Below are 23,568 nucleotides of genomic sequence, written 5' to 3'. Positions count from 1 at the left end.
TCTCATGGTGGCTGGCGCCAGATGCCCCCGGGGGAGTGAAGAGAACAGGGCAATTTATCAAATGATCCATCCCCTGTCCTGGCTCCTGCGCTGTGGGGGTGGTGCAGTCAAACCATCTGGCTGCTATGGGCCTGTGCCACACGGGGCTGGTGTTAGTGACAGCCGCTTTGCACAGGGCCAGCGACAGGGGTGTGACTCTGACCAGACGTGTAGGAGACACCGACATTGACGGAATTCATCGAAACCTGACTGGAGTCTTTGAAAGTGTGTCTGCTCCCTGCCCCACCAGCACAGGGGCGTTGACTGGCTGTCACATGGGAGTGAGATCCCAATGCTGGCACGTGCCCAGAAGCCCCTGGAGAGATGTGTGATTGCAGAGGGAATGGCATTCAGGTTTTGGACTCCAGCCAGTGCCGTGGGCCAGGGCAGGATCCTCTGGGCCAGAGCCAGCTGCTGAGCTGCTGGAAGTGAGAGCATCTTGTATGCTCCTGGTCCGCTGTCAGTGGCATCTGATCTTACCCGTGATGCTGGCTGGGGGGGAGGGTGTTCCCCTGCTGGCTGGGGACTCGGGAAGCTATGGATAGCCTGCAGTGGGGGTGCAGATCCAGCCGTGCGTGACCCCCCTGCCTAAGGGAAAGATGGAGGGCGGGGAGCTGCAGAGCGTATGAGACGCTCCCCCAGGGTGAGGAGCCCCCAGTGGCCACTTGCCTTGCCTGTGCTAATGCCCAGCCCTGCCCATGGCTCGCTCCTCACCATCTGGCCCCCAGTGCTCCCAGTTCAGAGCAGAGACTCTCTGGCTGCTGTGCTGGGGGTGGGAGATCTGGGCCAGGCACCCGCGTGCCGGCACAGGAGGAAGGGTTAAGCCTTGACTTCGCCAGCTCTGTAGGCAAACAAACAGAGCAGCCTCAAAGCAGCGAGTCCCGCCCCGGCCAGCTGTGCAGGGACGAGCACGTCCCCTGCCCCAGGCACGGCAGCTGTGCCCCCAGGAGCCAGTCGGGGCCCATGAAGAGTGTCCGGTTCCAGCTGGGTGGCAAGGACACGGTGAGTAACCAGCCAGAGCGTCCGGCCCAGCCTAGCCGGGTGACAGGGACGAGCGCAGGGGAGCCAGGCGCAGCCTCTCTGCATGTGCAGGAGGGATCCTGGTGCCCACTCCCAGTGCCTGCCTGGGCGTGGGCACTGGGCTGTCTTCTGATACTGATGGGCCCCGGGGCTGGTCTCCTGCTGCCTTTCTTCCAGCGCTCAGGACAGGGAGAGGATAGAGCCAGGCATGGTGCAGGCAAGGGCTGGGCACCCTTCCCGTTCCCAGCTCTGCTGATACCCCCCAATACAACCTGCAGCCCCCTGCTATCCCAGCGCTGGGCTCCCCCCACAGCTGTGCTGAGGGGGGTGCTGGCAACAGGGGAGCCCCTCCAGGTCTTGCGTGTCCATGCGCTGTCCAGCCACCAGCCCAGCCTGCTGTACCTCGCCGTACAGAACTCTGATCCTGCTGGTTTGGCTTCATTCCCGCATCACCCTCCCGCGCCCCTCCCATCCCGGCCAGATTCCTAGCGGGCAAGTGACCCGGCCCAGGCACCCGGAGCCATTCGCACAGCAGCCGGCCAGGTGTGTGTCGCGGCTGCTCTCCACGTGCCAATGTGCTCTGCTTTCAGAGGAAGGAGGAGGCTCGCAGGCGGGCGGAGGAGGAGCAGAAGGCGGCTGAGCAGGTACCGCCCGGTGGCCTCACGTGCAAGCATGCTGGTGCGTGTACGTGTGTCGCGTGTGTGTAGCACGGGCAGGGACAGGTGTGCGAGTGCACGGGTGCGTGGGCGGGAAGGATGTTTGCGCCTGCATGCTGATGCGGGTAGAGGGCACACCTTGGACGTCGGCGGGGTGGGGAGTGCATGCCACTGCCCCTCAGAGTGTGCGTGTGTCCCCCCCCCGGGCTCTGCGGTGGGTGAGGTGTGCCTGGGCTGGGGGTGGGCTTACGGTAGCTGCCCACTGGAGCAGTTCTGGGTCACGTTCTGCTGTTGCCCGTGTCAGCTGGACTCGGCCTCCTCCCGATACCTGGCGGGGATGGTCGAAGGGCTCAGGGCCCTGCGGAGCGAAGCAGGTGGCCGTCTCTCCGTCTGTGGGTCCTGCTGCGGCCGGGTTCTGGGAGCCCAGCCTGGGCTCCCCCCGCACAGGGGATTGGACCCAGAGAGGTGATGGGAGCGGGGGGAGCCTGTTAGATCATCCAGCTCAGCACCGGAGGAGAGCGTGGACGGTGACGGGTGTCTCTGTGCTCTGCTCTCAGGAGCTGACCAAGAGGGAGGTGGTGGATGTAACGCACCTGGAAGTCCCCGCTGAGCTGGCAGGGCTGCTGGAGCTGGCAGCAGGTAAGCGCTCATTTCCCACAGAGGGCTGGGTCGGAGCAGCTGGGAATGGTCCAGTGGCGATCCAGGCCACTAGCAAAGTCAGCTTCACCAGCACCGTCCTACTGTCCCTGTGGACGATCCCATGGGGTGTTCACCCAAGACTGCCCTGCTAAACATCTGCCTGCTTATGTGCAGCTCAGATGCCAGACTTCACCCCAGAGGTGGTTGCCCTGCAGTGATAGGTGAGGAACTCCCTAAATGTAGGGGGGTCAAATTCTAGCCAACTACTGCACCCCTAGTACACCATGGGAGTCACGAGGGTGCAGTGAAGAAAAAGGACCTGTCCCCCAGCCTGTTAAATGCCTTGGGACCCTCAGGGAGAAAGGCCGGCTAGAGATGGAAACTGTTATCACAACCAAGTCAGCAACATTGCACCAAGCTTCCGTCTAAACAGAGACTAGAGCGACCCCTTCCTAGAGAGGAGGCAGCAGGGGTCCAAACAGACTCGATTCTAGGCAGAGCTGTCTAGTGGTTAGAGCAAGGGACAGGGTTCAGGATGCCTGGGTTATATTCCCAGTTCTGTCATTGGCCTCTGGGCCTCAGTTTCCCCTGGAATACTGTTCGGTTTAGCTGGGCCACGTTGGTCTAGGAGTCTCCAGAGAGAGTCAGTGAGCGCTGTCTCTGCCCCGCCCCAAGAAGGAGCTCAACCCAGCCTCCTGGCTGCACCAACACGGGTTTGATTCTGACCTGCCCTGGAGCCGAAGGATCCCGGGCTGACACCCCCCAGGGAGCTTCTGTTTGTTGCCCACCTTTATTCCATAAGCCAGTGGCAGGGGCTGGAGCCCCTCCACCTCCCCACCCCACTGACTCCTGGTGCCTCTGTTCTGCCCCAGCTCACAAGCCGATGAATGCTCAGTGCGTCGTTCCGGTCCCTTCGCCCAAACTGCAAACGAACTCCCAGCTCACCCTGCCGCTCGACATCAACAACTACCCAATGGCCAAGTACGTGTGGGTCCACTTCCAGGTAAGGGAGACACTGAGCAGCCCCCTGAGCCACTCCGTGCCCTCTAAAGAACAGGCAGTATAAGGAGGGAGTGATGCTCAATAGTTAGCTGGGACCGGAAGCCAGGACCCCTGGGTTCTATTCCTGTCTCTGGGAGTTAGAGAGCGTGCTGGGAGTTAAAACTTCAGGGCTCTCCTCCAGCTCTGGGAGGTAGTGTTAAGTGATTACAGCAGGGGCCTGGGAGTCAGGACTGCTGGAGTCTCTTCCCGCCTCTGCCACTGACTCGCCGAATGACCTTGGGCAAGTTACTTACCCACACTTTCCCCATCTGCAAAACGGGGCCAATGGTGCTTACTGACTTCCCAGGGAAGTTAGGAGGGGCCTGATCCTGTGACATGCTGAGCACCAGGTAAATGAGCACGGAGGATGCTGAGGCTTGGATGCAAGGGGTGCTTCCAGGCAGATTGTAGCATCTATGAATGGGCCTGAGTTTAAAGGGACTCTTTTGAGAGAAAATGAGACGATTGGAGAAAGGAAGTACGCTTCTCTGGGATCCTGGCTCCCCTTTGATCACTGAATCAACGTCCCTGACCTGTGTGTGCCATGTGCCTTCTGGGTTTCACTCAGCCCAGACCGGGATCCTAGCCAGCTTTATTCTAGTCCGTCACGTCATTCGGGTCTCATGCATGCAGCAGGATGCCACAATCCACAGGCAGATGTTCGCATTTTTGTCCAGAAGATCTTGTCGTCATCTCATTCAAATCCTCACTCACGCGTTTCTCTTCCCAGGAGATTGTGCACAGTGTCTGCTGGTGACAGGGGCCGGGTCCTGCTCTCCACTCTGCTCCTGGAGTGATGGAATCACTCCGTGTGTGAGAGCAGAATACGGCCCCTGGCTCGGCATTTGGCCTGTGCCTGTCTCGTGGAAGTGGTGTGCACACGTGCGATGCCACTGTCTGACAGACCGTTCTGTATTTCTCGAGCTGGATGCTGGCCTACCTCCCTCACTTCCCAGCTGAACACGCCGGGATTGGAAGCTCGGTGCTGGGGGATTTTGTAATGTTCCTTGAGTCACCAATGATCGTTCCAGCCAGGACCTTTCAACGGGCCTGGCCTGTCGTTGGCCTTCATGGCTGCCCATAGTCTGAGCTTTGCCACATCCCTGCAGCCGAGTTCAATGCTCCTGTCCTCTATTGCCCCGCAGGAGCCATTGTTTGGGATGCTCTCCGTGCCACTGGCATCCCCTCTGACCCAGCTGGAGGAGGAGCTCGTGCAAGAAGCGCTCAGTCTGTTCAAGCTGGTAGGTCGGCGTTCACAGCATCTCCTGGCCTCGTCCCCAAGGCCTCTGGTTTGTCCAGAGCGTCTGCTTGCAGTCTGGGAATTGCAGAGGAAAGGGAGCAAGGCTCCGTCCATCCAAGGAGTAGGAGGATTCATGGCCAATGGGCATAAATCCATAAATCAGTTTGAGCTGGAGGCCTGGGATGCCCCCTCATGTCCTGCCTCCAGCCCCTGATCCCTGGCCTGACTCTGCTGACCTGGCCATAGGCACATGCTCAGAGGGGCCTTTCAGCAGGGATGGAGGGAACAAAACCACCAGGAGTTCACAGCATTGCCATGGGACCTCGTGGCTTCCCCAGTGCCAGCCCAGCACCCACGACGGGTGATGCTAAAGATCTTCACCCCCCATCTCTAAAGGGGCTCCCTGTCCCAGCCCACTCAGAGCCCAGGGTGGTGGGGCTGGGACAGGGAGCTCTTCAGCAGGAGAGGGTCTTGTCTTCTTCCTTCCTGCTGCAACAACAGTTACGGCACTTGCACGTCATTCTGCCTGGGATACCGTGCTGGGGAGGAGACCCTGAGGAAGGGGAGGAGCGGGAGCAGATGCGGCCTACCTTTGGCAGGGGCGAGGAGCAGCAGCATGGCCACCACACTGCCCACTCGGGTTTGGCCTTGCAGCGCCCCGTCACGATGGAGGGGTCTGGGGCCAAACCTGAGTGGGGCACCCTGGGCAGTGGGGCAGCCAGCGCTGCTCTTCCGCCCCCCTGGCCAGTGGGGCCAGCTCCTGGACCAGTGCTCTGCCCAGGGGCCTGCCAGCCCTGTCCCCTCTCAGGGACGGGGGGTGACACTGCACCAGGTGGGCACAAAGGCAAGGGCTGGGTGTGTCACTGGGACCAGCAGCTGCAGCGTGGATGGCTCCGTGGAGATTGATGATGCCTCCGAGGAGAAAGATTTCTGGGGGCACCCCTGGAAAGAGAGGGGAGGCCTGTCTGTGTTGCGGGAAGGGAAGGAGAGATTTCTGACCATTGCTCGGTATCCCATATCTCCTGGACTCTCTCTCGGCGGTAGATTCTGCGCTTCATGGGCGACCCACACCTTGGTGGCACCCAGGAGAACCTGTTTGGGAACTACATCGTTCAGAAGGGGCTTTCGGCACCGGGCCTGCGGGACGAGATCCTGGCTCAGATCGCCAACCAGGTGTGGCGGAACACCAACATCAACAACGAGGAGCGGGGCTGGCTCCTCCTGGCTGCCTGCCTCAGTGGCTTTGCCCCCTCCACCAGCCTGGAAAAACACCTGCTCAAGTGAGCACTGGGGCTGGGGCAAGGCTGTGAGGGAGCCCAGGGGACAGGGCTAAACCCTCTAGCTCCCATGGGCTTCAGCTAGAGGTAGGGGTTCCCAGCACTTCTTAAATCAGGCCAATCACATCCCTCTGATGGTCCCAATCCTGGGCTCCTTCAAGCCCCCTTAGCTGCCAGCGAACCCTATGGGAATCAAGGGCATCCTCACATACAGCTCCTCCGCAGGGCTCAAACCTGCAACCTTCTGCCCCAAAAACCTCTGGCTTGTACCCCTTGAGCTAAAGCAGGAACTCCTTTTGCTGTACGGCAGCAGTAGGCTATTGTAATCCCTGAGCTGACCTCTAGGGGGAGACATCAGCACGCACACGAAGCACAGGGTATTGCATCAGCACCTGGAAAGGTTGGGGCTGTTGGGTGCACAACCGGAGACATGCCCCTGCCTCGCGGCTCCATCCTGGCTTCCAGGTGGCCCGTGGCATTGCCTGGAGAGCGCGAGTCAGTGAAAGTCAAAGGAGGTCGTGTCCTGCTCCGTTGTGCAGATGCATGTCCTGCTGGCCCAGCCTCCTCCCAGCCCCCATTACTCTGCTGGCCCAGCCCCCTCCCATGGCGTCCGTCCTTCCTGTGTAGGTTTGTTTCCGACTACGCCTTTGATGGCTACAAGCCGGTGTGCCAGCACAAGCTGATGCAGGCCATGCTGCGGTCCCAGCTTGGCCCCGAGATGGCCCGGGCCTACCCGCCATCGCTGCTCGAGTGGACGGCCAACAGGCAGAGAGCAAGCATGGCCTTGGACGTCTACTGCTTCAACGGTGAGGGGCCTGTGGGACGAACCCAGGGGCCTTGGTCAAGACTCAGCACATGGGGTGAGGGAGATTGAGGGCGGCTACAGGGAGAGGTGATGCCACTGCCCTGGTGGGCCAGACGCTGGTGAGCCTGACTGGCACCCTGCGCACACCCCCATGACTCAGTGGGGACTCACGGGGATTAGTGAAGGCAGAACGTGGCCCAGAGTCTAGGCTCTTGGGGGCGGATAATGCCAGGATCTTGGGGAACCGGCCCCAGGGTGAGAGGAGGCGTGGGGGAAGCAGGGAGGTTTGGGCTGGGCCGTTGCACTTGCAGGGTCGATCAGGACTGAGAGGCAGACCGCAGCCTGGGAAGCGATGTGCAAGGGAAAATGGGATGGGAGGTGAGGGAGTGGGGGTGCAGTAATTTGCGGGAGCCCAACATTTGGGTGCACTGCAGCCCTCATTTAGCCTTAACAATCCTCTGTTTCCATCCCTTCCCTGGGCCCTTCTTTCTCTCCCCAGCCCTGGGGGCAGTTTTGCCAGTGCGTGCTCACTGCCCCACATACCCAAACGGACTCCAGGTGCTGGGGGTGCGGGGGTTGGGGCTGGGGTTCGGCTGCTCAGTAATGCAGCAATTTGACCATCTGCTCTTAACTTCTCAGGTGGCCACTTCTCCTGCCCCATCCGTTCCTGGAGCACAGGGGAGGAGCTGGCAGGGGACGTGCTGAAGCACAGGTAGGGAGGTTTTGGCCCTGCGGGGGACGGCACCTGCCCCATGGATGTGTCTGCTCCATGTCCCACAGGGACTGTGGAAGCCCTTGGCCCACACTGCACTAGGCAAAGCCGGCTAGGCTGGGGCTCTCTAGTCATGTAGGAAGCAGTGACTAGCTAATGCTACACAATTTGGATCCAGATTCCCAATGGGCAGGGTGCATTTGGATCTGGGGAGCGAGGGAGCTGGTTCAGGCCCCATCTCTAGCCATACGCAGCCCCTCTGGAGTAAAGCAGTGAGCCCTTCCCAAGCAGGGCCGTGGGCTATCGCAGCAACTGCTGGCTGTGGAGCTGGTGGGCCCTACTTCTATTTCGGCAGCTGTGGGTGCGTCTTGGGGGGCGAATATCACAGCAGCTGCTGCTGGGTCTCGATGCATGGAGGGCCAGGGCCTGGCCTAGTGGCGGGGTTGAGCAGGCAGGGCTCACCCCACAAAGGCCTTCCCTGGGCCTGCTCTGCCTCCGCGCTGTGTCCCCCCACAGGGGTGCGCTCTCCTGGCTCAGAGGCTGTGCTTTGCCTGCAGGGGGCTGACGGAGGGCTGGAGGGGCTGGTCCGTCTCCATGAAGGATGGCGCCCAGTGGGCCGAGCTGGCTGGCCACGATTACATCCTGGACCTCATTTCCGACCTGGAGCTGCCCAGGGGCTTCCCCAAGCAGAAATCCCATTTCATCGTCGCTTCAGAGGGGGTGGACAAGGGCAGCGGCACTGCCAGTGGGTAGGTATCCCGGGGATGCGGCGTAGCCTGACGGGGAGAGCCCGGCTGGGCCCGGAGTCCCATGAGCTCACAGCGGCTGCAGGGGTAAGGGGGGTCAGAACCCCAGATCCCCGACGTGCAGACCTTTTCCAGAGCCGCTTGGAGCATCTGGACGCCCTTCCCAGCAGTCCTGCTTTTCAAGGGCCAGCTACCAGAGCGCTGGGCCCCTTTGAAGCTCCCGATCATTCAGCTGCATCGAGTGCAGCATACATGCCACTGCAGGCACTGCAAACGCTTTCTGAGAGGCGTGAGGTGTGGCCATCGGAAGGAGGCGTGGCCAGAAGTGGGGGTGTGGCCTCTGGAGGGAGGTGTGGCCTCTGGAGGGAGCGGAGTATAGGACTGGGAGCCAGGAAACAGCTGGGCTCTAATCCCACCAGGGCCACTGGCTCGCTTTGACCTTACGTGTCCAGAAGGGCAGAAATCCTGTGAGATCAGCTGCTGGCAGGAGCGTTTGGGCAGGATGGGATGGGAGCCCATTGCCAGGCCCTCAGCCGAGCCCTGCCTCAGAGCCGGCTGCATGCAGGGTCTCCACCTCAGCGCGTCTCCCGCAGTGACGATGCCAGCAGCAGCCTGGAGTCTCCAGCGGATAAAGAGAAAGCAATGAGGGGTGGAGATTAAACAGCTGTTTCCTCTTTATGCCTCTCCCCCCTTTTCTCTGTAGAGTTTTCGGACAGGGCTTAGATTCGGATGAGGAAGTCCCTCCTCCCCCACTGACGAAGGCCCCCACTGTGCCACCTCCAAACACCCCTGACTCAGATGGATATTACAGTCGCGGTAAGAGTCAAACTGTCCTTCCTGCAGCCTTCTCCCCCAAGACTGGGCCCGTCTTTCCACGGACAAAGCAGCATAACTCCCATTCACTTCAGGATCCAGCTCAAAATCATCTTGGCCTGGGGCTTTAGAAAAAAGGCAACCCTTCCCATAATGCACCTGACCACTCCTGGTCTCTGTGGGGGAGGGGGGTTTGAGGGCCCTCCTGACCCGATGCCCTGAAGCATGAGATTTGGTCACCCCTGCTTTAGCCTGCAGAGATGTTAATGTCACCGTGGCCATGGAATTACCTGGCTATAGACTCCGGAGTGCAGGGAGTTTCACGGTTATGGGCCGTTAACTCCGGAGGCCCGTGAGCCTGGGAGGCATTTGGAAGCAGTAGGCACTAGTCAGCCAACACCTTCCTCTTCGGCTCACTCTTCCTCTGCCTGTTGTGACCCCGCCAGCAGATTCCGACACCGTCAGCGAACCTCGAACACACAAGGGGTTGGATCGTTACCTGGACAGTCTGTTTGACCCGGTCCTGTCCTATGGGAATGGGGTAAGGACAGTTCCCTGTTGGGAATGAGAGGAAGGATGGCTGGGGCTTGGGAGCCCTGCCCTACTTCACGGGGGTGTCATTAAGGACTGTGAGGGGCTCAGCTGTTAGGGAAATGGGGAAAGGTCCATGCCCATAGACAGATCAAGGGAGTCCCTGTCTTAACTGCAGGAGTTTCCGCCCGGGACCCTTAGGAGCTTGGGTCTAAGAAGGGAACGAACCACAGCAGAAAACTCTTTGGGGCTAGATTCTGTGTTTGCTAGCCAGGCCCCCTGCCCCAGTGTCAGCAAGGCCGTCGGGCTTAATCTGCTGTCACTGCTGAATGGCGTAAGCACCAGGTTGGAAGCACTTCGGCTTTAAGTCTCTGGGACCTAAGCACCTGTGTGGGCCCCTACAATCCCACGGCATTTTGGTGAGACTCAGAGCTGGGTGGCCTCTGTTCTCCCATTTCCCTTCCCACCCCAGAGGTGGCTGCCTTTCTATAGCAGGGGTGGCCCTTTGGGAGTGGCGTGAAAGGTGCTGTATAAACGTCACCCGCTATTGTGTTACTGGAGTTTATTCTTGTCTCTTGTACTGTGCCAGGTGGCAGGCCCCGGGAAGGGGATCAGTTACATTGAGGTTGGGAGGGCTGGCTGGGGCCAACACCCCCATCTAGGCAGAAGCATTAGGTGGGCTCCCCGAATGGGGGCGTGGGGACGAGTTACCCTGGGAGAAACTAGGAGGCATGAAACCTCCGTTGTTACAACGACCCCAAAGCCGTGGACGCTTTCGGTTCCCTACCTGTCCATTGCGAGTGAAGCGTTAGCGGGGAAGGAGCTGTCACTCAATCTCCCTGGCCTGGATGTTCCCTGGCGCTCGTCTGACGTGGCTAGGATCACTTTCCAGCCTGCCACCGAGGCTCCCGCCCCTGCCACACTCGAACCTTTGTTTGCTTCATTCCCGCCCCTCTCCCGTGCCAGGACTTGGAGAAGCCAGCTGCTGTCTCCCGGAAGATGAAAGGAGGAGGCCGGGTAGGAGGTGGGAGCAGCAGTGTGGACCAAGGCGGTGCCAGAGCACCCATGGAGATGACCCAGCAAACCGGTGAGTGTGGGCAGAGCCTCCTAGCCTTGCATAGGGCAATGCCTGCCAGAGCAGGACTCTGCAGGGGGCAGGGCTCCTGGGCTCTATTCCCAGCTCTGCCACTGGCCTGCTGGGTGACCTTAGGCAAGTCACTGTCCTGCTTTGGGCCTCAGTTTCCCCATCTGCACAATGGTGATGATGATCATAATAATCATAATACCTAGCTAATGCCTAGCGCTTTTCCTCCAACAATCTCAAGTTGCTTTACACAGGAGGGCAGGATCACTGTCCCCATTATACAGATGGGGAAACTGAGGCATGGGAGGGGAAGTGACTCACCCAAGGTCACTCAGCAAAGCAGTAGCAGAGCAGAGCCAGGACTTGAACCCAGGTCTAAGTCTCAGTCTGGTGTCCTGTCCACTAGGCCACACAGACTCCTTCCTCAGCTGGGAAGGGGGAGGTCAGGTGTGTGGCTGGGTGAGATCTGTGGCCAGAAGGAGCTGCACGGTGACTGCTTGCCCTGTGCCTGTGAGCAGAGGGGTGGGTGTCTCAGGGGACTCTGAACACATCCCAGGGGAGGCTACAGCCCCGACAGAAGCTATAGGGGTGCGCTAGGGCCAGATTTCCTCAGGAAAGTTGAAATCACTAGGACCTGGGATGGTCTAGCCCCTTCCGTCCCACCTGATTTCAGTGGGGCTGGCTGGCTCAGTGACCATGGGGCCTTCCCCTCCTGAGGCTTGAAATGAGTCTTCACCACCCACCTCCCCACTCCACCCCCAGCTTTGAGGTGATTGGCTGAAGGCTGGGACTGGAGTAATGTGGGGGCTTCAGCAGGGCAGGTGGAGATCTCAGCCCGCCAGCCAAGGGCATTCCCGTATCTCTCCCACGAAGCAGGGTGGTGCCCGGAACGCAGGTGCCTCGGGGAGCAACATGCCCATATTGCTGCACCCAGGATGGTCGGTTGGATGGGCCGTTAGCGAGCCGTACACGGTACAGACAGGATCCAGCCCGGGCTGGTAGGGGGTAGCAGCGCTGCGAACCAGCATGGGGCCTTCAGCCAAGGAAGGGTGGAGAGGGCTCCCTTTGAAGCCACGGTCTGGAGGGGTCAGCAATGCATGGCACTCCCCTGTCCCTGGGCTGTGCACCTTGCCCCTGCTTTCCCAGCCACTCTGTCCTCTCCAGGTCCATGCCCTACGCCCATCACTGTGGTATCTGAGCCCCAACCAGGCTGTGCGCGCACTGCCAGGCTCCTCTGTTTGCTGGACTGCCCCCTTCTTGGCGCACGCCCAGCCAGCAGCTCTCCCCGCCAGCCTTCCTGCTCTGGTTTCATCCCAGCTCCCTCCTCTTTGCATTTGCAGGTTTGCAGGAGCCCAGCTTGGTGCTGCAGCATGACCACATCAAGCAGCAGGCCCTGCTCCGGGTCAGTGGGGCCAGGGGACTTGGGGGGCACGGTAGGGGGCGGCACTGAGGTTGAAGCACACGCATGTCAGTACTGCAGGAGCTATGTGGCTTTTTCCTTGCCGATTCCAGGGCCTTAGTTCAAAATGTGCAAAATCCCTGCCCGGGACAGTGGCTGGGGCAGGCAGAGGCCCCAGGCACCAAGGGGCGATGGAGCTGACAGGCCACGAGGATGTCAGGGTTTTGACACTCCCCGCCCACCCCAAGTGGGATGTGGCTGGCGATTTGGAGCAGCCTTGGAGGAAGGTGGCCTGCTTCACATCTCTGTCCTGCCCTGTGGGGAGCACCTGGGATGAGCGAGGGGGTGTCTGAGGAGGCGGCGGAGTCCGGCCTGGGCTCACACCCGCTCCCTCGTTTCGGCGGCGCAGGCTCGTCAGGTCACCGGGTGGGGGGTAGCTCCTCCGCAGCAGCGGGGGGATGGCACAGCCTCCCCCAGCGCCTCCCAGGCCACCAGCCCCAGCCCTGCCGAGGGCGCCCGGCGCCGCACTGTCGCTGCAGGTGGGTCCGTCTGCTGTGCCGCCTGCTGAGGGGGATGGGAACGCCCCCAGCCCGCGTTCAGAGCAAGAAGGGAACCGCCTGGCCCTAAAATCCCTGTTCTCCGCTGTTGGTGTCAAGATGAGCAGGCAAGGGATTGACTTTCTAGGATGTTACATCTGGGTGCTGGCCCCTTTTATAGCCTTTCCCTGAGGTCTAATGAGCCCAAACCAGCCCCGGTGAGGAGTAGAACAGGGCTGGACGGGACCCTGCATCTTCTGGCAGATCACGTGTCCCCCCTGGGGGGCGGCTCAGCCCCGAGAAGGTGTGAGGCTGCCCTCCAGGACAGCTGAGTGCTGCCAGACAATGGCTGGCAGGCTCCCAGGCAGGGTCATTGTTTCTCCCATCTCATTCTTCTCTCACAGGCTGGCATGGCCCTAGTCCTCTTTTATGGACCCTCCCTGGAGCGGTGTGTCCTGGGGGTGAAGAGAGAAATAGAAACCCCAGGGCGTGGGGGAGGCGGACTCCCCGCACCGAGTCAGTGCTGGCCCCCGTGCGGTGCTAGGAGAAGGCGGTTACGGCCCGTGTTCGAAAAAATGTACCACTGGAGCATGTTGGGATTTAAAATGAATCTTACTGCTAATTTCTCACAATACCGTCCCTTGGTGCCTCTCCTCCCGTAAACGTATGGGTCAGTCTCTGGTCACTGACTTATGGCAGCGTTTCTTAACTCTAAGGCCTAGTATGGCTAAGCTACAATCTTACAGGCCTCAGCCTGTAGGCCTTGCGTTTCAGCCCTGCTTACTCAGCTACCTAATGCCTACTTATCCCTTCCGACTACTGCTCAGCTTTATAATCTATAGCCCTAACCTCACACAACACCCAATCCATGACTAATAAACTAAAGTAATTGGCTGCGTAGGGAACCCTGTGCCGCAGGGAGCGGGGTAGGTGACTCGGGGAGTTGGCGCGGGCCCCAGTGCGGTGCTAGGGGACCCTGTGCCGCAGGGAGCGGGGTAGGTGATGGGGACGTGGTGTGGTACTCGGGGACCCTGTGCTGCAGGGAGCGGGGTAGGTGATGGGGACGTGGTGTGGTACTCGGGGACCCTGTGCCGCAGGGAGCGGGGTAGGTGATGGGGACGTGGTGTGGTACTCGGGGACCCTGTGCTGCAGGGAGCGGGGTAGGTGATGGGGACGTGGTGTGGTACTCGGGGACCCGGTGCTGCAGGGAGCGGGGTAGGTGATGGGGACGTGGTGTGGTACTCGGGGACCCTGTGCCGCAGGGAGCGGGGTAGGTGATGGGGACGTGGTGTGGTACTCGGGGACCCGGTGCTGCAGGGAGCGGGGTAGGTGATGGGGACGTGGTGTGGTACTCGGGGACCCGGTGCTGCAGGGAGCGGGGTAGGTGATGGGGACGTGGTGTGGTACTCGGGGACCCGGTGCTGCAGGGAGCGGGGTAGGTGATGGGGACGTGGTGTGGTACTCGGGGACCCGGTGCCGCAGGGAGCGGGGTAGGTGATGGGGCTGTGGTGTGGTACTCGGGGACCCTGTGCTGCAGGGAGCGGGGTAGGTGATGGGGATGTGGTGTGGTACTCGGGGACCCTGTGCTGCAGGGAGCGGGGTAGGTGATGGGGACGTGGTGTGGTACTCGGGGACCCTGTGCCGCAGGGAGCGGGGTAGGTGATGGGGACGTGGTGTGGTACTCGGGGACCCGGTGCTGCAGGGAGTGGGGTAGGTGATGGGGACGTGGTGTGGTACTCGGGGACCCTGTGCTGCAGGGAGCGGGGTAGGTGATGGGGATGTGGTGTGGTACTCGGGGACCCTGTGCTGCAGGGAGCGGGGTAGGTGATGGGGACGTGGTGTGGTACTCGGGGACCCGGTGCCGCAGGGAGTGGGGTAGGTGATGGGGACGTGGTGTGGTACTCGGGGACCCGGTGCTGCAGGGAGCGGGGTAGGTGATGGGGACGTGGTGTGGTACTCGGGGACCCTGTGCTGCAGGGAGCGGGGTAGGTGATGGGGACGTGGTGTGGTACTCGGGGACCCTGTGCTGCAGGGAGCGGGGTAGGTGATGGGGACGTGGTGTGGTACTCGGGGACCCGGTGCCGCAGGGAGCGGGGTAGGTGATGGGGACGTGGTGTGGTACTCGGGGACCCTGTGCCGCAGGGAGCGGGGTAGGTGATGGGGACGTGGTGTGGTACTCGGGGACCCTGTGCCGCAGGGAGTGGGGTAGGAGATGGGGCTGTGGTGTGGTACTCGGGGACCCTGTGCCGCAGGGAGCGGGGTAGGTGATGGGGACGTGGTGTGGTACTCGGGGACCCGGTGCTGCAGGGAGCGGGGTAGGTGATGGGGACGTGGTGTGGTACTCGGGGACCCGGTGCTGCAGGGAGCGGGGTAGGTGATGGGGACGTGATGTGGTACTCGGGGACCCTGTGCTGCAGGGAGCGGGGTAGGTGATGGGGACGTGGTGTGGTACTCGGGGACCCGGTGCTGCAGGGAGCGGGGTAGGTGATGGGGACGTGGTGTGGTACTCGGGGACCCTGTGCTGCAGGGAGCGGGGTAGGTGATGGGGACGTGGTGTGGTACTCGGGGACCCGGTGCCGCAGGGAGCGGGGTAGGTGATGGGGACGTGGTGTGGTACTCGGGGACCCGGTGCCGCAGGGAGCGGGGTAGGTGATGGGGACGTGGTGTGGTACTCGGGGACCCGGTGCTGCAGGGAGCGGGGTAGGTGATGGGGACGTGGTGTGGTACTCGGGGACCCGGTGCCGCAGGGAGCGGGGTAGGTGATGGGGACGTGGTGTGGTACTCGGGGACCCGGTGCTGCAGGGAGCGGGGTAGGTGATGGGGACGTGGTGTGGTACTCGGGGACCCGGTGCCGCAGGGAGCGGGGTAGGTGATGGGGACGTGGTGTGGTACTCGGGGACCCTGTGCCGCAGGGAGCGGGGTAGGTGATGGGGCTGTGGTGTGGTACTCGGGGACCCTGTGCTGCAGGGAGCGGGGTAGGTGATGGGTATGTGGTGTGGTACTCGGGGACCCTGTGCTGCAGGGAGCGGGGTAGGTGATGGGGCTGTGGTGTGGTACTCGGGGACCCTGTGCTGCAGGGAGCGGGGTAGGTGATGGGGACGTGGTGTGGTACTCGGGGACCCTGTGCTGCAGGGAGCGGGGTAGGTGATGGGGACGTGGTGTGGTACTCGGGGACCCGGTGCTGCAGGGAGCGGGGTAGGTGATGGGGACGTGGTGTGGTACTCGGGGACCCTGTGCCGCAGGGAGCGGGGTAGGTGATGGGGACGTGGTGTGGTACTCGGGGACCCTGTGCCGCAGGGAGCGGGGTAGGTGATGGGGACGTGGTGTGGTACTCGGGGACCCTGTGCTGCAGGGAGCGGGGTAGGTGATGGGGACGTGGTGTGGTACTCGGGGACCCTGTGCCGCAGGGAGCGGGGTAGGTGATGGGGACGTGGTGTGGTACTCGGGGACCCTGTGCCGCAGGGAGCGGGGTAGGTGATGGGGACGTGATGTGGTACTCGGGGACCCTGTGCCGCAGGGAGCGGGGTAGGTGATGGGGACGTGGTGTGGTACTCGGGGACCCTGTGCTGCAGGGAGCGGGGTAGGTGATGGGGACGTGGTGTGGTACTCGGGGACCCTGTGCCGCAGGGAGCGGGGTAGGTGATGGGGACGTGGTGTGGTACTCGGGGACCCGGTGCTGCAGGGAGCGGGGTAGGTGATGGGGACGTGGTGTGGTACTCGGGGACCCTGTGCCGCAGGGAGCGGGGTAGGTGATGGGGACGTGGTGTGGTACTCGGGGACCCTGTGCCGCAGGGAGCGGGGTAGGTGATGGGGACGTGGTGTGGTACTCGGGGACCCGGTGCTGCAGGGAGCGGGGTAGGTGATGGGGACGTGGTGTGGTACTCGGGGACCCTGTGCCGCAGGGAGCGGGGTAGGTGATGGGGACGTGGTGTGGTACTCGGGGACCCTGTGCCGCAGGGAGCGGGGTAGGTGATGGGGACGTGGTGTGGTACTCGGGGACCCGGTGCTGCAGGGAGCGGGGTAGGTGATGGGGACGTGGTGTGGTACTCGGGGACCCTGTGCTGCAGGGAGCGGGGTAGGTGATGGGGACGTGGTGTGGTACTCGGGGACCCTGTGCTGCAGGGAGCGGGGTAGGTGATGGGGACGTGGTGTGGTACTCGGGGACCCTGTGCTGCAGGGAGCGGGGTAGGTGATGGGGACGTGGTGTGGTACTCGGGGACCCTGTGCTGCAGGGAGCGGGGTAGGTGATGGGGACGTGGTGTGGTACTCGGGGACCCTGTGCTGCAGGGAGCGGGGTAGGTGATGGGGACGTGGTGTGGTACTCGGGGACCCTGTGCCGCAGGGAGCGGGGTAGGTGATGGGGACGTGGTGTGGTACTCGGGGACCCTGTGCCGCAGGGAGCGGGGTAGGTGATGGGGACGTGGTGTGGTACTCGGGGACCCTGTGCTGCAGGGAGCGGGGTAGGTGATGGGGACGTGGTGTGGTACTCGGGGACCCTGTGCCGCAGGGAGCGGGGTAGGTGATGGGGATGTGGTGTGGTACTCGGGGACCCTGTGCCGCAGGGAGCGGGGTAGGTGATGGGGACGTGGTGTGGTACTCGGGGACCCTGTGCCGCAGGGAGCGGGGTAGGTGATGGGGACGTGGTGTGGTACTCGGGGACCCTGTGCTGCAGGGAGCGGGGTAGGTGATGGGGACGTGGTGTGGTACTCGGGGACCCTGTGCTGCAGGGAGCGGGGTAGGTGATGGGGACGTGGTGTGGTACTCGGGGACCCTGTGCTGCAGGGAGCGGGGTAGGTGATGGGGACGTGGTGTGGTACTCGGGGACCCGGTGCCGCAGGGAGCGGGGTAGGTGATGGGGACGTGGTGTGGTACTCGGGGACCCGGTGCCGCAGGGAGCGGGGTAGGTGATGGGGACGTGGTGTGGTACTCGGGGACCCGGTGCTGCAGGGAGCGGGGTAGGTGATGGGGACGTGGTGTGGTACTCGGGGACCCTGTGCTGCAGGGAGCGGGGTAGGTGATGGGGACGTGGTGTGGTACTCGGGGACCCTGTGCCGCAGGGAGCGGGGTAGGTGATGGGGACGTGGTGTGGTACTCGGGGACCCTGTGCCACAGGGAGCGGGGTAGGTGATGGGGCTGTGGTGTGGTACTCGGGGACCCTGTGCCACAGGGAGCGGGGTAGGTGATGGGGACGTGGTGTGGTACTCGGGGACCCTGTGCCACAGGGAGCGGGGTAGGTGATGGGGCTGTGGTGTGGTACTCGGGGACCCTGTGCCGCAGGGAGCGGGGTAGGTGATGGGGCTGTGGTGTGGTACTCGGGGACCCGGTGCTGCAGGGAGCGGGGTAGGTGATGGGGACGTGATGTGGTACTCGGGGACCCGGTGCCGCAGGGAGCGGGGTAGGTGATGGGGACGTGGTGTGGTACTCGGGGACCCGGTGCTGCAGGGAGCGGGGTAGGTGATGGGGACGTGGTGTGGTACTCGGGGACCCGGTGCTGCAGGGAGCGGGGTAGGTGATGGGGACGTGGTGTGGTACTCGGGGACCCTGTGCTGCAGGGAGTGGGGTAGGTGATGGGGACGTGGTGTGGTACTCGGGGACCCGGTGCCGCAGGGAGCGGGGTAGGTGATGGGGACGTGGTGTGGTACTCGGGGACCCTGTGCCGCAGGGAGCGGGGTAGGTGATGGGGACGTGGTGTGGTACTCGGGGACCCGGTGCCGCAGGGAGCGGGGTAGGTGATGGGGACGTGGTGTGGTACTCGGGGACCCGGTGCCGCAGGGAGCGGGGTAGGTGATGGGGACGTGGTGTGGTACTCGGGGACCCGGTGCTGCAGGGAGCGGGGTAGGTGATGGGGACGTGGTGTGGTACTCGGGGACCCTGTGCCGCAGGGAGCGGGGTAGGTGATGGGGACGTGGTGTGGTACTCGGGGACCCTGTGCCGCAGGGAGCGGGGTAGGTGATGGGGACGTGGTGTGGTACTCGGGGACCCTGTGCCGCAGGGAGCGGGGTAGGTGATGGGGACGTGGTGTGGTACTCGGGGACCCTGTGCCGCAGGGAGCGGGGTAGGTGATGGGGACGTGGTGTGGTACTCGGGGACCCTGTGCCGCAGGGAGCGGGGTAGGTGATGGGGACGTGGTGTGGTACTCGGGGACCCTGTGCCGCAGGGAGCGGGGTAGGTGATGGGGACGTGGTGTGGTACTCGGGGACCCTGTGCTGCAGGGAGCGGGGTAGGTGATGGGGACGTGGTGTGGTACTCGGGGACCCGGTGCTGCAGGGAGCGGGGTAGGTGATGGGGACGTGGTGTGGTACTCGGGGACCCGGTGCTGCAGGGAGCGGGGTAGGTGATGGGGACGTGGTGTGGTACTCGGGGACCCTGTGCTGCAGGGAGCGGGGTAGGTGATGGGGACGTGGTGTGGTACTCGGGGACCCTGTGCCACAGGGAGCGGGGTAGGTGATGGGGACGTGGTGTGGTACTCGGGGACCCTGTGCTGCAGGGAGCGGGGTAGGTGATGGGGACGTGGTGTGGTACTCGGGGACCCTGTACCGCAGGGAGCGGGAGTCGGCGCTGGCCCCAGTGACCCAGCGTGGCCATGGGGGTCACTCTCCCTTTGGAATCAACGCTGACCCCACGGCCCCAGCTTAGCGCTAGCAGTGTTCTTAGAGGACAGAGAAAAGCGAGGTCCTGACCTGTGGTGACAATTCAAGCCCCTTGCGGGGTCCACAGCCCCCAGTCCTGGCCAGATTCCAACAGATGATCCCTGCCGGCTCCCTGAGCTCCCCCTGCGCTCTCCGCTGAAGGCGCCCCCTTTCGTTTCCTGCCCCCAGCTGTTGGGTGGTGGGGCTGCGCGCTGGGAAAGGCTCCAGTGTGCTCTGCCTCCCAGAGGTCTTGGATCCTGGTGGGTGCCCAGATTCCACCTGGCCACGCTAGTAATAATGACTCCGCTCCAGGCAGCTTTTTATGGTGGAAATGTTATGATGGAGCCTTAACCGCCCCCTTCCCCTGCCCCTCATTGCTCGGGGAGGACGTTAGAGACCGCAGGGCAGACAAGGAAAGACGTGGCATTTACCATCTAACCTGGGCCAGAATTGCCTTTCTGCCTCCACGCCTGTTCTACAGCGCACTGGGCTGCTTGGCACCCTCCCACCCCAGAGGCAGCTGCATTTCAGGAGCGGGGGCGGGGGAGGGGTGAAGTGATCCCTGTCCAGTCTAAAGGGCTCTGGAATCCTTTAGGGTGAAAGGACCCTATTGAAACAGAAGCCATTGTAGCAGCTGGACAGCCGTGCCACATCATGGCCGCCCCTCGCCAAGGCAGTTTTCATGGATGCTAAAGCCAGAAGAAATCACATGGCCTGGCCTCCTGCCTAGCACAGCGCTTCCCCCAAATAATTCCTAGAGCGGAGCTTCAGAAACCCATCCCATTAAAGCCTGCTGATGTAACGCACTCCTTCTCCTTCCCCCGGCCAGAGGACAGCTGTGAGCCAGACACCTGCCAGGACGGCAGCCTCCGTGCAGAAAGCCGGTAAGGGATCAGCCACAAATACAGCCTCCCCTGGAGACACCTGTCTTGAGTTGGGATCTCACCCCTCCACCCCCGCAGGGACACTGAGAGCACAGCCCTGAGCTTGCAGCTGTCAGGGGACGCTGACGCCAAGCCAAGGTGCATAGTGGTGCCATGGGCCAACCTGGCAGCGCTTGCCTTTGGAGACCTGGGTTCAAATCCTGCCTTAGCATTGAAGCGAGCCTGGCTTTAGGACTAGTTCCCATGGGTGTGGTTTGCTGCTATTATTTGAAAATGACCCGCCATCGGAGAGGAGGGCTGTGGGTGGGGAGTGAGGGGCGTCAGCAGGGCGGGTAGGGGGAGCCCAGGATGGGTACAGGTGCTCCCGCTCAGGTTTAGGGGCGGAGAAGGAAGGAAGTTGTGACTAGCTGGGGGTGGGGGCAGCAAGTCAGACCCGGGAAGCACTGACAGGGCTGCAGGCCAGGGGCGGGGGAAAGCGTGAGGTGTGAGAGGAGCTTGCAGAGCTTCTGGCTGAAGCCCCAGGCAAACACTTCAAGGGAGCAAAGAGCTGTGCAGACACCTGTGATTGCTCTGCAGGGCGCCCCAGAGCCAAGGCCAAGGCCTGCGAAGGGGGAGATAGAAGCCCAGCAGGGAGAGGCGGCCCAGGGGGCACTGGGCTCATGCATGGTGCTGGGCAGAAGTCACAATCGTAGCCTGAGCCTTGCAAACCAGAGCAGGAGCCTTTCCCCACCTTCTGGGGGGTGGGACAGGGCAGGATTTCAGTGCTGGAGCCTACCCCCCCTCCCTGAGATTCTCAACCCAGCCTCCCGCTTGCTTCCTCCCTCCACGACAGCTCCTGCCTCCAGGCTGCGGGCCGGCGAGCTGGTGCGGCCGGCCAAGCTGAGCTCGCAGCACTTCCCCGAGCCCACGCAGCACATTAAGAACATCATTAAGCAGTGCCAGCGGCCTGCCAGGCTCCCCGAGCCCATCAGGTGAGACCCTGGGCCGCCGGGCCAGAACTCAGATCTCCTGCCCGAGCCCCTGCAGACATCAGCATCTGATGCTGGGCTGGAGCTCGCAACCGTAAAGCTGCAGGGACAGCAGCTGGGTTGGCATTTCCCAGCCATGCTTTAGCAGCAGGTGGGCTGGCTGGGCTCCCAGCAACTATAACAGACTGTTACTGGCTCATGGGGTGACCCCTTTAGCTCAGGGGATGAGGCCTGGTATATATCTCAACCCGCTGGGCCAGAGGCTGCTCACTGACCTGGCTCTGGCTCCTGGCTGTTTGTCCCTGCAGGAAGGAAGGTGGGAAGGTCTTTGTGAAGAAGAAGGATCCCCATGAGGAGGCCATGATGATCTTAAAGGGGCAGATGTCAGTGGCACCAGGCCCCGCAACAGCCGCTCGGGTATGAAAGCGCTGGTCTGAAGGCACAGGTGGCCGTTCTCCCTGTCCCTAGCCTGGGGTGCTGCAGGGTGTGGACGGGGAGGGTCCAGCTGCTTGCCTGGAGAATGCAGGGGCGAGGGGTGCTGCTCTGCAGCTGAGCATTCGGAGTCCCCACCAGCTGGGGATCAGAGTCAGGGCTCTGAAGGAGAGCATGATCCCCAGGCTGGCCACTACCTGGGCTGAACCCCAGTGCTAGCTGGCAGGGCACAGCACGGGCCAGTGAGTGTCCCCTGCTCCTACCTGTGATGAAGGAGAGCCCCCCAGCCCGGGGAAATGGCCCGATCCCTCACAGGAAGTTGGTCTCCACCTCTGTGTTGCAGGTGGCCAAGGAAGCAATAGCCACGGTGAAGCCTGTTACCAGCACCAAGAGGCCTTGGCCACCATCACCAGCCGCCGTTCCCACACCGGCTGCCACAGCCAGGTCTTCTCCAATGTCGCCTCCAGGTAACAGCATGAGAGGCCGAGCAGCTTCGTCTCCTCTGGGGTTCAGGGCTGGATGCCGGAGCCTCACGCTGCCCTGCCAGGTGCTGAAGGAGAGGGCTGAGCATGTGGCTTCCCCCAGCCGGCAGCGCATTGCCCTGCAGCCAGGACCCAGCTGGAAAGTGATGGGAAAGCCCTTTGTTACTGGAGGGCTGGGGAAGCTTAGCCCTGGCCTGTCCAAAGGCTGAGATGCGGCTGATTCAGCAGGGACCATCCAAAAGAGAAGCCCTTATCCAGCGCCCTAGCAGCACTGCTGGAAAGGCCATACCCCAGGGTACAGAGGTAACCCAGTAGAGACCTTAGCCCTACAGAGGTCTCACACCGCTGCCACCTGGCTTTCAGAATGGCTCCAAATCTGACCTGTTTGGACCCTCCCACCCCACTCAGTGCTGCTCCCTGCCCCAAATGTTGATCTTTCTTGCATTGATTTGTTCATGCAATTTTGTGTTTTGCAAGTTAGGAAAAGTATCTGGGAATCCTGAGCCCCTGGGTAGGCTTGTGGGTCCCTGGACTATTAAAGAACTCACCATAAAATGCGACCTGTTAGGCAAACGAGGTGGTAGCTGTACCAACACAAGGCAACCAGACCCCACGGTGATGGGTGTGGGGTGAGAAGCTGATGGAGCAGAGAGCAGCAAGTACAAAGGGGCGTCCCAGAGAGCCTAGAGGAACGGTTAACTTGCACCCCATGAAATCTCCTTTGGGCTGCTGGGGATGTAGGTTACACCTGGGCAGACGTCCTTAGTAAGAGAGTTTGGCTGAGAGTCAGGGAGTCTAGTGTTACATGGCCTCGCACGTCATCCGATCCATAGACTTTTGCAGACCCAAGACAGGGAACCTGCAGGAGTTAGCGAATGCAAATCTGCAGGGCCAGGAGGCCCAAGACATGAATCTGGCTGGGCAGCGAGCAGTTGCCATTCTGTCCCAAAGCGCCTCTGCTCAGCAGCGAGGCGAGGGGCTCAGGATATTTTCAGAAGATTAGGTTTTCCTAGCAGTGAGGGCCGTGACGCTAGGCAGGATGAAGTGACTAGAGCTCTTGATCCTCATGATTCAGGGCATATGATCAATCTCCCGATGGGATCAGGAAACAAAGCTCCTGCCATGAGAGAGTATCACACCGTTTCTGAAGAGGGGTTAAGCCAAGCTCCTGATGGTTTATGGCCATTAAAGATCCCCTGGTATCTTCTGCAAGAGCTGAGCCTGGGATCAAAGGGCAAAATCCTGATGCCCAGACTAAATTCCTCCTTGAGTAATGACATCCTGCTTCACTAAACTTCCGCTGCAATTTCAGCTGGACACGGCCTTCCCCATCACTTCATGTATTAAACAGTTGTGCAGTGTTGCTGTTACACACCTGCTGCCTTCCACCCCAGAGGTAGCTGCATTTCAGTGGTGGGTGAATTCTGAGGTTGTGTTTCTATGTGCTCTTACACAGCTGCCACCTTCCACCCCAGAGGTGGCTGCATTTTAGGTGAACCAATCCTTGCGTATCCTCTTAACTCTGTAAGGTGCGTTGAGATCCTTCAGGATAAAAGATGCACTATAAACACAAGAGAGCGTGAGTCAGGGCACAATGTGGAGCAGGGGAGAAGGAGCAGGCTGGGCGGTATCCCC

General features: G+C 61.9%; 1 protein-coding gene across 1 annotated transcript in view; it reads left to right on the top strand.

Moving 5' to 3' along the window:
• MYO15A (myosin XVA) overlaps window positions 1-23,568 on the top strand; it is a 91,299-nt gene that overhangs the window by 33,145 nt on the left and 34,586 nt on the right. The window contains exons 29-44 of the mRNA XM_073361518.1: window positions 1,656-1,703; window positions 2,273-2,354; window positions 3,227-3,357; window positions 4,541-4,636; window positions 5,680-5,915; window positions 6,540-6,718; window positions 7,357-7,429; window positions 7,987-8,178; window positions 8,879-8,991; window positions 9,438-9,529; window positions 10,486-10,606; window positions 11,944-12,005; window positions 19,997-20,051; window positions 20,884-21,022; window positions 21,328-21,436; window positions 21,795-21,918. Of these exons, the coding sequence (XP_073217619.1) occupies window positions 1,656-1,703; window positions 2,273-2,354; window positions 3,227-3,357; window positions 4,541-4,636; window positions 5,680-5,915; window positions 6,540-6,718; window positions 7,357-7,429; window positions 7,987-8,178; window positions 8,879-8,991; window positions 9,438-9,529; window positions 10,486-10,606; window positions 11,944-12,005; window positions 19,997-20,051; window positions 20,884-21,022; window positions 21,328-21,436; window positions 21,795-21,918 (1,852 nt within the window). The remainder of the gene's footprint in view (window positions 1-1,655; window positions 1,704-2,272; window positions 2,355-3,226; window positions 3,358-4,540; window positions 4,637-5,679; window positions 5,916-6,539; window positions 6,719-7,356; window positions 7,430-7,986; window positions 8,179-8,878; window positions 8,992-9,437; window positions 9,530-10,485; window positions 10,607-11,943; window positions 12,006-19,996; window positions 20,052-20,883; window positions 21,023-21,327; window positions 21,437-21,794; window positions 21,919-23,568) is intronic.

The sequence above is a fragment of the Lepidochelys kempii genome, chromosome 10 (genome assembly GCF_965140265.1).
Source record: "Lepidochelys kempii isolate rLepKem1 chromosome 10, rLepKem1.hap2, whole genome shotgun sequence".
In the NCBI taxonomy this organism is placed as follows: Eukaryota; Metazoa; Chordata; order Testudines; family Cheloniidae; genus Lepidochelys; species Lepidochelys kempii.
This window is presented reverse-complemented; position numbering and strand designations above follow the sequence as displayed.